The sequence below is a fragment of the Ailuropoda melanoleuca genome, chromosome 13 (genome assembly GCF_002007445.2).
Source record: "Ailuropoda melanoleuca isolate Jingjing chromosome 13, ASM200744v2, whole genome shotgun sequence".
NCBI lineage: Eukaryota > Metazoa > Chordata > Mammalia > Carnivora > Ursidae > Ailuropoda > Ailuropoda melanoleuca.
The window spans coordinates 59,681,029-59,693,619 of record NC_048230.1 but is presented as its reverse complement, the minus strand read 5'-3'; the positions used below and the strand labels follow the sequence as shown (position 1 = coordinate 59,693,619).

General features: G+C 58.3%; 1 protein-coding gene across 3 annotated transcripts in view; it reads right to left on the bottom strand.

Annotated features, from left to right (window-relative positions):
* ZNF335 (zinc finger protein 335) overlaps window positions 1-12,591 on the bottom strand; it is a 20,682-nt gene extending 8,091 nt beyond the window's left edge. Inside the window, exons 1-17 of one of the 3 annotated variants that reach the window (XM_011235859.3) lie at window positions 12,377-12,591; window positions 11,450-11,700; window positions 9,953-10,193; window positions 9,037-9,114; window positions 8,487-8,786; window positions 8,262-8,396; window positions 7,338-7,484; window positions 5,563-5,815; window positions 5,304-5,481; window positions 4,189-4,301; window positions 3,305-3,323; window positions 3,058-3,174; window positions 2,904-2,980; window positions 2,662-2,822; window positions 1,713-1,945; window positions 719-812; window positions 521-615 (exon numbers count right to left, since the gene is read on the bottom strand). In XM_011235859.3, the coding sequence (XP_011234161.1) occupies window positions 521-615; window positions 719-812; window positions 1,713-1,945; window positions 2,662-2,822; window positions 2,904-2,980; window positions 3,058-3,174; window positions 3,305-3,323; window positions 4,189-4,301; window positions 5,304-5,481; window positions 5,563-5,815; window positions 7,338-7,484; window positions 8,262-8,396; window positions 8,487-8,786; window positions 9,037-9,114; window positions 9,953-10,193; window positions 11,450-11,650 (2,442 nt within the window). In that variant the 5' untranslated portion in view covers window positions 11,651-11,700; window positions 12,377-12,591. Of the gene's footprint in view, window positions 1-520; window positions 616-718; window positions 813-1,712; window positions 1,946-2,661; window positions 2,823-2,903; window positions 2,981-3,057; window positions 3,175-3,304; window positions 3,324-4,188; window positions 4,302-5,303; window positions 5,482-5,562; window positions 5,816-7,337; window positions 7,485-8,261; window positions 8,397-8,486; window positions 8,787-9,036; window positions 9,115-9,867; window positions 10,194-11,449; window positions 11,701-12,376 lie in introns of those variants that run through there. The other 2 variants (XM_019808820.2, XM_019808821.2) reach the window with 2 other exon arrangements.

Sequence of the window (12,591 nt, the reverse complement as noted above, 5' to 3'; positions counted from 1 at the left end):
GGGGGGGTGGGGGTGGTGGTAAGAGTGACCCCAGGCGGCTGGGAGGAAGGAGAAGTCCTGACGAGCTGGGGGAGGATCTGCTGGACAAGAGGCCGGAGGGGAGACAGCCCTGGGAGCCTCCCAGCTGTGGGAGGTGTCACCGGATGGGCACGTGGGGCTGGCTCAGAAGGTGGCTTGGCCCCACAGCACAGAGCAGCCGCAGAGCTGGTCACCTGCACCAGACTGGGGCCTCACAAGCCGCAGGGGCGGCGGCGCTACCCGCTCAGCCTGGCAGAGGCGTCAGGGGGCCCGAGCTGACGGGGAGCTCCTCTGACCTCCCAGAGGGGGCCCCCTCCTAAGCGTTTGCTCCGGGGTTTCGGGACCGTCTCCCGACTAAGCGGGAGTGCCCCGAGGGCAGGGCACAGGGCAGGGCACGCTGCCTCTTCGCCCTCCGCTCCACTCTGTGCCCAGTGCGGAGCAGGCGCCCAAGGCGGCAGCCCCAGGGCGGTGAGGCGGCAGCTCCGGATGGCAGGCGGCTCACCTGCAGGGCTGTGCCCCCCAGCTCCCGCTGGGCACTCATGTTCAGCAGCAGGTCCAAGGCTGTCTGCGTGGCCATCGCTGTGGACTCCTCGGCGCCTGGGTTGGGTGAGACCTTAGCCTGAGCATGGGCCACCGCCCCCAATCCTTCCGCGGGGCCCCAGCACGAGCCCCGCCCCTGCCCACCCCCCTCCGAGCTCACCTTGCTGGTAGATGATGGTGGCGCCACCAAGAGTGTCGGAACAGAGCAGTGGGGGGGTCTCGGGTGCCTGGAAAGGCGCTGCCTCTGGGGGAATCTGCGGGGTGGGGATGTGGCCAAGCCTGAGGGGGCAGCTGGGCTGCGAGCACTGGTTGCCAAGCGCCTCCTACGTGTCAGGCGCTTTACATCCGCTGGCTGGTTTCATCTTCACACAACTACGTCTCAAGGTCTTTCTCAGCTCAACATTACCGATGAACTGACCAAAGCTCAGAGAAGTGAGGCAACTAGCTACGGTTCCACAGCTGGTAAGTAACAGAACTGTGATCTGAACGCAAGCCTGATGCCGGAACCCGTCTATGTTCTACCAGCACACAGCGGTAGATCTTCCCGGGCAAGGGGGGAGGCAATGTACTCAGCTATGAGTCTATACTCTCGGCCTGCCTTGCAGCTAGGTAGACTGTGGCCTTGTGGCTAAGCAGGAGCTTCTGGTTAAGTTCACGGGGAAGGCAGATGGGGAGATGGCAGGCTTCCTTTTTGCCTTTCTCCCATCCCTTCCTCCTGCTTCTTGCCTGGGATGTGGCTAGAAGGCTGGAGCTCCTGCAGCTATACTGGACCATGAGGCAACCACAAAGATGGAAGCCGTATGCCTAGGATGGCTGAGAAAAAATATTGAGAGAGCTTGGTCCCTGAAGACTGACCAGGGAGTTGCCAAACTAGCCCTGGGCTGCTGACCTTTGGACTCATATATGAGAGAATAATAAACTATTACCACAGTTAAGCTACTGAGATTTCATTCTCTATTCCTAGCACTGGAAAGCCACTCCCACTCTGAGCTTAAGGCTGCCAGGTCTGTGACCACAACCAGAGAGGCAGGGACCATTTGGTGGTCCCCAGTGTGCCCATGAGGACACCGGGGACGGGAGAGGTGACAGGACATGGTCATCCTGGCCCATGCCCCCAAGCCCCTTCTGTCTGCCGCCTGCTTGGCTGAGCTCACCTCAGGAGGCCCCGGGGAGCCGGAGGGGGGTCCAGGGGCTGCACTGTGCTGCTGCTTCAGCTCCTCAATCTGCTGCAGAGAGAAGAAGGGGCGGCGGCGGGAAGGGGGCTCCTCAGGGTGGCGCCGCCCCCACTCCTCGAAGCTGCTTGCGTGTCGGCACCGCACGTGCAGGCGAAGGTTCTTCTTGTGCCGTGTGCTGAAGTGGCAGTACTCGCAGGCGAAGGGCTTAGCCCCTGTAGGCACAGGCGGACGATGCTTGGGCTTTCCCGCCCCCCACCCTGCGAAGCCCTCCATGGGCCCAGGACCTCGCCAGCTGTCTCCCTGCCAGGGCTCCGTGCCACAGCTCGGGCAAGCATGTGCTGCAGTTCGTCCTGGCGGCCGGGCTGGGCGGGAACCGGGCCCCCTCCTGCACTCCCAGCCTTCCTCGGAGTGTCATCTTTTCACATCACAGGACCACATGCTTCTCTTATGAATCACCTCCCCCAGGTAGACAGGAACCTGGCCCCCTGGCGTGTCCAATCTCCCCCAGCGTGCCCATCACAGGGACGGGCACCAAGGAGGAGAAAGAATCAACGGTTCTGTTGCCTTCTGCACGCGCGAGGGCCGGGCCTCCATCAACACGCCTCCTGTCCGGCACCCAGCACAGACAGGGCTCAGGGAACGGAGCTCACTTGTATAACCACCACATGGTAGGGACTTCTGACTCCCCTTTCACAGGCAAGGAAGGCTCAGACAGGGCGAGGTGGCCCATGACCATGCAGGGAAGAGCTGGCTGAGCTGAGGAGAGAGGGTGACACCTCCAGGGGAGAGGCCCTCACAAGTGAGCAGCCAGGGCCGCTGTCAAGGTGGGGCTGGGGCTGCAGAAGGGGAGGAAGAGGACAGCGCTAAGCCTGTGACTGGGGGCAGGGCGAGCTGAGGGCTCACCGTGGTGCGGCGGGGCCGGCCTAACCTGTGTGCTTGACAGCCACGTGGGAGAGCAGGAAGTCCTCCCGGAAGGTGCGGTAGGGGCAAAAGCTGCACTTGAACGGCTTGTCGCTGACATGGGACAGCTGGTGGTTCAGGAGTGCCTTCTTGTCCTCACAGACAAACTCACAGAACTCGCACTTGAACCTGGGGGTGGTGAGCGGGAGGGAAGCTCAGCAGTCAGATGGGGTGGGGCGCTCCAGCCCCCGGGCCTCCTCGGGGACATACCTGCGGTTGGCCACGGCCTGGATGTGCGTCAGCAGGTGCATCTTAAAGGTGTAGCGCTTCTTAAAGGACTTGCCGCACTGTGAGGGGCAGGGTGAGTTAGACGGGGCCTGCCAGGGAGAGCCCTCACCCTGTCCCCGGGCCTCGGCCCCAGCACCTTGTCACACATGTGGGGCTTCTCGGTGCTGTGTGTCTTCATGTGCTGCGTGAGTCTCTTCTGCATTGGGTAGACACGGCCACACACAGGGCAAGGGAAAGAGCTCAGCTTCGGGGCCTGGGAAGCGACAAGAAGCGACCAGATGAAGAGAGAAGAGGAGGAGAGAGGGTGAGACCTCACCTCCTGCCCCACCCTCACAAGCAGCCCCCAAGCAGGCTCCCTTCCTGGGCCAGGGCCCCAGACTCACCGGATCTGGCCTCTTCTTCCTGAGGGGAGAGAGGCATAGGAGTCAGACCACTGCTTCCCTAAGCCCACCTCAAACCTTCCCACGTGGACTGAACCCAGTCTCAGCTGTGCGTGTCCCTATTGCCCAACCAAGCCCTTCTCTCAGAGCAGGCTTTCCCCAAGTGGAGTTTGCTAGGAAATGCTAAGAGGCATGCTGTAAATAAATTCTAGAATGGTGCCTTCTTCCTTTGTCACAAAATAAACTGCACATTTTAAAGGCCCTGAGAAGTCCTGCAGAAAAAGAGCTGTTGAACCAGGTGTTCGACCCGGTGTCCATAATCTAACCCCCACCACCTGCCCTGCCTTTTTAAAAGAAAACCCATAAGCATCAGAGAGAGCAGGCTTTTCCACAAGCACAGTTTGAAAGTCACTGATTTCATGGATTCCTGTATCCAACCTCTGCTCACACAGCACCCCAAGCGGAGCGACCTCCTTCCTGAAGCAGCAGATCTGATGCCAACTCAGTGAGCAATCGCAGGGCCCCTAAGGATTTGTTCCTCCACCCATCTGTCCTATGTCTGCTCTGCCGAGCTCTGAGAGCTGGGAGTCTACAAGACCTTTAGATGATTTCCTGAGCTCCTTTAGGCAGACAATTCCCTTTAATCCCCTGAACAATGACTGTCCCCATCTTACAAAGCCCACGGCAGGAAGAGACACAGCAAGCGCCCTCTAGACCCTGCTACTGCCCTGAGCCAAGTGAGCTGGGATCCACGGCCTTATCTCTCCGTTGTCTGTCATGGCTGCCAATGGGGTGGCCCAGGGCAGGTGCTCAGTAAGGGGGCAACATGGTTGTGCTGGGCCTCCACTTCCCGCCCTGGCCCGCCCCCGCTGCCTGCACACACTGACCGGTCTCGACTGTGCACAGCTGCATGCCGGACCACGTCCTTCCGGTAGACGCTGGTATAGCTGCACTCGTCACACTTGTAGGGCTTACTGCCCACGTGATTGAACATGTGCTCCTAGGATAGAGGGGAATGGACAGTGGGCTGGGGCTGGCCTCCCCTGCACCCCCACCCGGTGCCCACAGCCTTAGAGCTGCTACGGGAGCAGGCTCCTAGGACGAGGGAGTGCTGCAAGGGCCAGAGCCTATCAGGGCGGGGGACCCCCCAGCAAGGGCACCGCCTCTGCACCAGGCCCTGTGCTGGCTCATTGTCTGACAGATGCAGAAACTGAGGCTCAGAGGGAAGTGACCTCGGCCCTGAGTGACTTTGTGAACGGCGGAGCTTGAAGCCAAACCCAGACAGCACGGCTCCAGGGCCTACACCCTCCCCACTGCACTCGGGACAACCCGCCCCCAGCAGGGTTCCAGAGAACAACTTCCAGGTCACGGGGCCCTGTCTGAGGGAGGAGGTACTGTGTGCAGAAAGCACAGGGGCTCTGGCCTGTGCTTCAGGTAGCCCCTACTGTCCACGACAGCCAACTCCCTGCCTTACTTCAGCCAAGCCAAGCCAGTTTCCTGGGTCAGTAAAATGGGCATACTGATACCTACAACCTCTTCGGGCTGTGTGAGCATGAAACTCAAGCATGCCTACCAGGCCCGGGTACTGGATAAAAAATGGCTCAGGGTTGCAGCAAGCCCACTGGCACTTTTGGGTAAATGATATAGAAAGGAACCACTTTCTTGAGACACATTACTGCCATCTACTGGAAAACTTCCTAACATACTGAATGAGAGAACCAGTTCTGCCATCTCCCAACGTGTGTGGTGATCAAGCAAATCTCTGCTGTCTGCACAGTGTACAGCACTGTGGTATGACACCATTACACAGTGTGCAGCCTACACAACTGCCCACAGCACCCACATCTGAACTCCAGTGTACCAGCAGCACATCACTTAACGTGTCCTGCAAAGAAGCAGGAAGGCAATGGACGATGGCCTGTGAGCTCCGTTCCCTCTTGGCACTGTTTGCCAGCCCTTGACTCCGTCCCAGTGCTGCCCCCCATCCCTCGATGCTGCGCACCTTGAGCGAGGACCAGCGGCGGGAACGGTAGCTACACTGTAGGCACCTGAAGAGCTGGGGGTCCCCCGCCTCGTGGGAGTTGACATGGAAGCGCAGGTCCTCATGGGACAGGAAGCGGGAGCCGCAGATGCGGCACAGGAAGGGCCTCAGGAGAGGTTTGGGGGACTTGTAGTAATACCTGCCAGGAAGGCATTGGGGAGAGGTCTGGCGGGGCTGCGCCACTGGCCATCTCCCCCACCCTCATCCCTGCTCTACATACTTGCGGTATTTCTTGCCTAGGAAGCGCCTGGAGGGTCGGCCCCGGCGTCGGGGTGGGGCAGCAGTCTCATCCTGGCAGGAGGGGGCCGCGTTCTCCACGTCTGACTGGCTCACACCGGGGTCCACAGCAGCCCTGTGGGCCTTGCCCACGGCAACCAGGCATCCTGGGCCCGAGGAGCTGGGTGCCTCGGGGTCCGGGGGCTCTGGAGGGCTCTGTCCACTCTGGGAACTCACTAGAGGCTCTCCTTCCACACCTGCCATGGACATGGTCCCAAATCAGCCACAGACACACCAGGACAGGTGTGGACAAGTGTGCTAGAGGCCAGACAAAATATCTCCCTCAAACACTGTCACAGACCGCCAGTGGGCACATCAGGTCACAGGACAGGCGCAGGCAGCCCACAGTTAGAGGGCAGCGTGGACGCAGGCCCATCCCGCAGCTGGCCCACTGCTCGCACAGCACAACTCCCACCCGGAAGTCCACAGCAGCAGCAAGAGAGCTGGGACCTCCCTGTCGAGAGACCCACGTGCTAGCTGAGCCCGAACGCAGGACTTCCGTGTGTCCTCGGGCAAAGCCGCTGCCTTGAGTCTCATTTTCCCATCTGTAAAGTGGAGACAATAACTGCTGCACTAGCGACCTCACGGGAACATTCTAGAGTCTGGGAGTGACAGCAGGTACTTTAATGTTGGCTTTCCCTAGGGAGGCTGCAGGGCAGACGGGAGGAAGAGAGGAGCCATCACATCGCTGCACACACTCACAACCTCTAGAAATCTGAACAATCTGAACCTGTTCAAAAACATCAAAGTATTCTAATGTAACTTTTTAAAAATGAAAAGGGATCTAGGGGTGCCTGGGTGGCTCAGTCAGTTAAGCGTCTGCCTTCAGCTCAGGTCATGATCCCGGGGTCCTGGGATCGAGCCCCACATCGGGCTCCCTGCTCAGCAGGGAGTCTGCTTCTCCCTCTGCCTCTCTGCCCCACCCCTCCCCTGGCTTGTACTCCCTCTTGCTCAGTCACTCTCTCTCAAATAAACAAAACCTTAAAAAAAAATGAAAAGCGATCTAGACGATGCTGGTGACATCTTGTTTCCTGACGGGGTGCTGGCTATACAAGTGTATTCCCCTTGTCAAAATTCCCTAAGCTGGGCACTTAGGATGTGCGTGCTTTCCCATATAGATTTTAATAAGAAGCTATTTTTAAAAGGATGCTAAAAAAAAAATGTAATAATCTCCCCCAGACTGCATGTACAAAAACAACTACCATGTATTTTTGTGTGTATTCACACCTTAAAGCAATCCTGAAAGGCAGGTGCTATCACCTCCATTCATATAAAGGGAACAGGGGACTCAAGGACAAAGTCACAGGCTCTGGGTCACACAGCTAGTAGGTGGCAGAGCCATCATGCCAATGGGGCTTTCTAATCCATAGCCTGTAATGCTCCAAGCCAGTGCTCCCTGGACACAGTTTCAGGCCTCAGACTTGTTCTCATACTTTAATCATACTCAAAACTCATCTTTGTTCAGCTATAAACGTTCAAACTTCTCCTGTGCTGTGAAACCTTACCACTGAGGAGCCTTGTCACAAAGCCGATGTATCACTTCTTACCTCGGGGTTTCTCAAGCTTGGTCTGAGAGGGCTGGCCCTTTATGAGACCTGCAGGTCCCCCAGGTGTGATATGTGCTGCCCTGCATGGCACATAAGGCTCTACAGAAGGAAGAAGGGAATGAGGCCATCCCTCAGCCCCACTCACACGGTCCCATCTACGACCCACTCTCACCATCAGGGAGGTCCGAGATCTCCAGGCGAGGCAGCTTCCGAGGCCGGCCAGGTCTCCTTCGGGGTCTTGGCGTACTGGGACTAGGGCGCTGGGGCCGTAGCTGCCGGCCCCGGGGCTCATCCTCGGCCGGATTGTAGTCGCTGTCCTCTGTGGGGACCGCAAGAAAAGGTGGGCATCAGTCCTGGACCTGCCCTTTCAGCCCTGACTCGGCTTCCCTGGGAAGAGGCATCCCTGCCTACTTCTCCTCCAAGCCCACCGACCAGTGATGCCTCCTCCAGAAAGCCCTCCTGACCTCCTCCTGGCTGACTCTGAGCGCCTCTCTCCAAGCCCCTGCAATCCTTTCTCTGCACCTTTCCTGACTCCTACCACTAACTCAGCACCGCTAGGTAACTAGAAAGATGCCCCTTCCTTTAGACATTTACAGCCATTGTTAGAAAATAGCTGGAATAAACATTCGAATCTACAAACTCTGATGACGGTATTCTCCGGTACAGGAGCCACTAGCCACACGCAACTGTTGAGCACTTAATGCCTGGTCTGCACCAAAACACTGGATTTCAAAAAATTAGTATAAAAAGAGAAAGTAAAATAACCCACTGATAATTATGATTAAGCTTCATTTTCTCTTTTAACCTTTTTAAATACAGCTACAAAAGAAAAGCACACATGTGGCTCGTTTCTATTTCTGTTGGATAAATGTGAACGTGGCCCTCTTAGATGTGGTGCTCTTTTTTAGTGCACAGCCTGCACAGCTGCACGCAGAGGTCCTGACCCCAGAGCCCCGACTCCTGTCTTATACTGGAGGCACCTGCACGGCTGAATCTGTGCCGATTCCTCTTTCCCAGCCCTCCACGTGGGCTGGAGGGAGCTCAGTATTTGGAGATGGGTATGGCGGTGGCACACCTGGGAGCCACGGTGGCCTACCCTCTAGGTCGTCAATGGCGCCGGCATCGATGATGTCATCGTCGTCTTCCTCCTCTGGTCCCTCTTCCTCCTGGGTCTTTGCTGAGGTGCCCCACTTCCGCAGACGCCCCTTCTTCCCAGCTGTAGCTGCTGCTGCTGCGAAGATCAGAGAAGCTTGCCACGTCTGGCTCTCGGCCCTCCACCCCAACCCGTGCAGCCCAGCCAGCCAGGCTGCTATCTACGCACCTGGCCGAAAGTGCCGCTCCCGCATGTGGCGCAACAGCGTGGCCTTGGTGCTGCTCCGGTACTGGCACATCTTGCACTTGAACTGCTGGACCACCACCACCTCCATCATGGCCTCCAGGCTCTGCAGGTCTGGCTCCTCAGCACCAGAGCCCGGGGGCGGCTGTGCTGGGGAGCTGGGCCTACCCCGTGCCTCCTCCGGTGGCTCCAGGCACGTGGATGTGGGGCCGTCAGCCAGGGCCTCGATGGCTGCCAGGCTGTGGGCCAAGGTGGAACTGGACATCGGCGAAGCCATGGGGGCACCTGGCGGTGGGTGAAGGAATCAGAGGGGAGGGGATGTGGAGGGGAAGGTGGGCCACAAGTGACAGCTGCCCCTCCTAAGCAGGCCCAGGGATCCTAGAACCCAACTTCCCACCAGAGTGACAGTGGGGAAACGGGGGCCGAAAGCAGCGGACAACCTGCCAAGATCACACAGTGAGGTTGTGGCAGAGCGTCCCCCTCCGACTCCCTCACCTACTGCAGGGCTCCCTGGGTCTGCTGCCTGGGGTCTTACCATCGTCTGGGCCCTGCAGGATCAGGTACCGTGCCGTCTCGGCCCCGCTATCCTCAGCACTGGTTACGGTGATACAGCCTGGGCAAAGATGTGGGGAGGGGATTCCCAGATGACAACGACAACTGTCACTGTCCACATTCATTCTGGCTCACCTGACCCAACTATGATCCAGCTGCGCTGCGCCCCCCCACCCCCTGAGCCTCACTTGCACCCTGTCCCTGCCCGCACACCCCCACCCAGAGCAGGGCTGCTGGGAGGTCCGGTGCGACAGGATGGCCCAGTAGCTGGCTTACAGTCACACCGATACCATGGCTACCCCAGGTGTTCCACCTCTGACCACTAAAACCTGGAGAGTCCCCTTCCTCATCTCCAAACTCCCCCAAGATCAAGGCCTAGCCCCTCCACCACTTTCTCAGGGTTGGCTTCCCATACCACCCCAGGGCTTTTCAAAGTCTATGGCCTTTACACACACCACTGATAATAGAGGGTACAGTATGGCAAATCATGAGTATGGACTCTGGAGTCAGACCATCTGAGCTCAGGGCCCAATACCTGCTGGTCCCAGTGGGTCCTCTGTACCTCAGATTTCTCATCTAGACTGTGAGGATGATAGCACCTATCTTTTGGGGTCACTGGGAGGATTAATGAGGTGCTATATGTAAAGTGCTTAGAGCAAACCCCAGTACAAAGTTAGGTATTGTTTCTATGTTTATTCATTGTTTATCACATGCCAAGCACTATACTGCACCATTTCATTAAATCTTCACCTCATTTACCACTAGGAGACGGGGCCACTGTTCCCACATGGCACACTTAGAGTGGTAGGCTTACTTGGCTAAGTTTGCACAGCTGGTTCTGCTGGACCCCACAGGAAAACCCCTATGGGCCAACTCTCGCTGCCCTCTCCTGGACTCACTCGGAATTAAGTCCGGCCCGATGGTGGATTCGATGATCTTGTCGATGGCCGAGCCCAGGTCCGAGGAAGAAGCCGTGCAGTCCGACACCAGCATGTTGGGGTCTGGGAGTGCGCTGGAGTGCACCAGGGCTGGGGGGCCACCTGTCACTCCTGCCACTGGCCCATGGGACACAGAAGATGAATCAGGCAGGTAGCCGTGGGGCAAGGGGTCTGTGCTGGAGCTGCTCTCAGATACTTCCTCCTGGGTGACAGGAAACAGAGAGAGAGGAATTTCAGGAGCCATGACGGGGCAGGGCAGGTTGCCCGCCACCCGCTAGATCGAGCTAGTCACAGAGCCACCAAAGAACAAGTTCCAAGGTCCCCGGCTATGGTCAGGTAAGAGGCCCCATCATCCCCACACCCACACAACAGCCTGGCGAGCTATTTTCACTGGGCTTTTGAATTCGCTCTTGCCTCTGCCTGAAATGCTTCTTCACGGTGCAGCATTGCTAATGCCTACCCAGCCTTCTCACCACTGTTTAACTGGTACCTTTTCTAAGAAGCTAAGCCTGACTCCCAGGCCAAACCAGGACCTCTGTCCTTGGCCCTACAGTTGCCTGTGTCCCCTCATCATGGTTCACTCTGTTGTGTAATGTTTCCTAGGTCAGACTGTACTTTCCATAAGGGCCAGGCCCACACCTGTCTTGTCCCCTGCTGTATGCCCAGGGTTTCAGCACAAGCTGGGCACATGATAGGCTCATCTCTGCTGAATTAACGAAACCCTTGGACCCCAAAAGGGGGGTCCATCATTGGGCAGCACTATACCGGGATGTCTTGGAGGTCATTATCTCGCAGGTAATAATAACGGAAATGGCTAATACTTACCGAATGCTTGCTACGTGCTGAGCTCTGTTTTTTGCATGTATTACTTTGCATGTATTAATTTAATCCTCACAAAAACCCTATTGAGGCAGATTATTTATCATTCCCTCTTTACAGATGAGAAAACTGAGTGCTAGAAGTAGGGTAGCTTGTCCAAGATCAGAGAGCCAGGAATGGCAGAGCCAGGAAGAAATGACAGTTTTACAGAACGTGTCCAAGAGTATTCCCTCTGAGGCACATATTTCTGCTCCATTTTACAGACAGAAAAATGAGGCTCAAAGAGGTCTCCCAGTGAATCAGAGGCAGAGCCAAGACTTGAACCAGGGCATCTCAGAGAGTGAGGACAGTGGGTAGCGCAGTGAGTAAGACCACAGCTTAGGTTTGAATCCTGGCTCTGTCGGCTCTCTGTGCCTTGGTTTCCTTCCCCGTAAGATGTGCAAAAGAGTGATAAACGCCTTACGAGGTATGAGGCTTAAATGAGAAAATCCATGTTAGGGGCTTGGCACCGTGTCTGACACACAGTACACCAAAAACAAATATTAGTTACAAGCCAGCCTTTCTGGCTGCTTCCCTTGGCTGCCAGGCATGCCGCCTGCAGTCCCTGCCTCCACCCACGCCGGCCAGCAAGGTCCATACCAGAGAGCTGCTGCCGCGGTCGGAGCTTTGCCCCACGCCAGAGTCGTCGGCCTCCGCTGGCCCCGGAGCGGCCGCAGCGTCGCTGCTGTCGGCCGACACCGCTTCAGAGGTGCCCACGCCCAAACCGCTCTCAGAGGGCTCCTCTGGCCGGCCAGGCCCAGGGGCCGCGTCGCTACTGCTCTCCACCTCGTTCTCCTCCATCGGCTCGGAGAGCCGCCTGACAGGGAGGCGCAGGGTCTGGATCCTTCACTCTGCGAGAAGAGGTGACGCGGGCTGGAACAGATGGGCCTCCTCCCGGGCCCGGGCACCCATGGCCCACCCAGCTGCACCCCTGTGCCCATTTCGCAGGTGCAATGACTGAGTCTCCGACGGGGAAGGGCTTTCTCGTGTACAGAGACGGGAGCCTCGGGAAAACACGACCGAGAAGGCTGGCCTCCCAGTCTAGAGCCCCTCCCCGTCCCCGGGAGGATGGTCAATGGCCGGTTATCTTGACCCTCCTCGTCTCTCCTCCATGACTCCCGCAGCGTGGTTCGCTCTAAGAGCCCGCTCCGGGCTCAGTGGTTCAGCCCTTCGGCCCCCCGAGTCCCCCCGGGTGCAGGATCGGTGGTACAGCCCGCAGGCCCCCTGGGTCAGTGGCTCGCTTCCCCCTCCCCTGGTTCCCATGCGGAGGGGGCTGACAGCGACAGTCCCGGGGCCTGGCGACCCGGGGCTGTCCCCGGCGCTGCCTGTGCTCCAGGCCCGACGCCATCTTGCGGCGGCGCCGGGTTTCCGCTCAGGCAAGTGCGAGAGCGACTAAAGGGCCTGGGACCCCGGGGCCCTGTTCGGACAGCCCCGCCGGCCCGGGAGCTCGCCGCCGGCTATCCCCGCAGTCTGGCCCCACTTCGCGGCAGGGTGCAGTGGGGCGACCTGACTCTACCCGGTGCTCACCTGACGCTTTCGTAGCCGCGCTCCTCTCCGACTCCGGCATCGACGAGGTCGCCATCCTCTTCCCCCCGCTGCGGAGGGATCCGTCGGCCCACCGTAGGCCGGGACTACTTCCTACGCCGAACCAGAGAATGACAGCTTTCCGGTGTGTGGAAGGTTGCCCTGAGGCCTCAGAACCATGGTCCAGTCCGGAGAGAGTCTAGGATTTTATACGTATC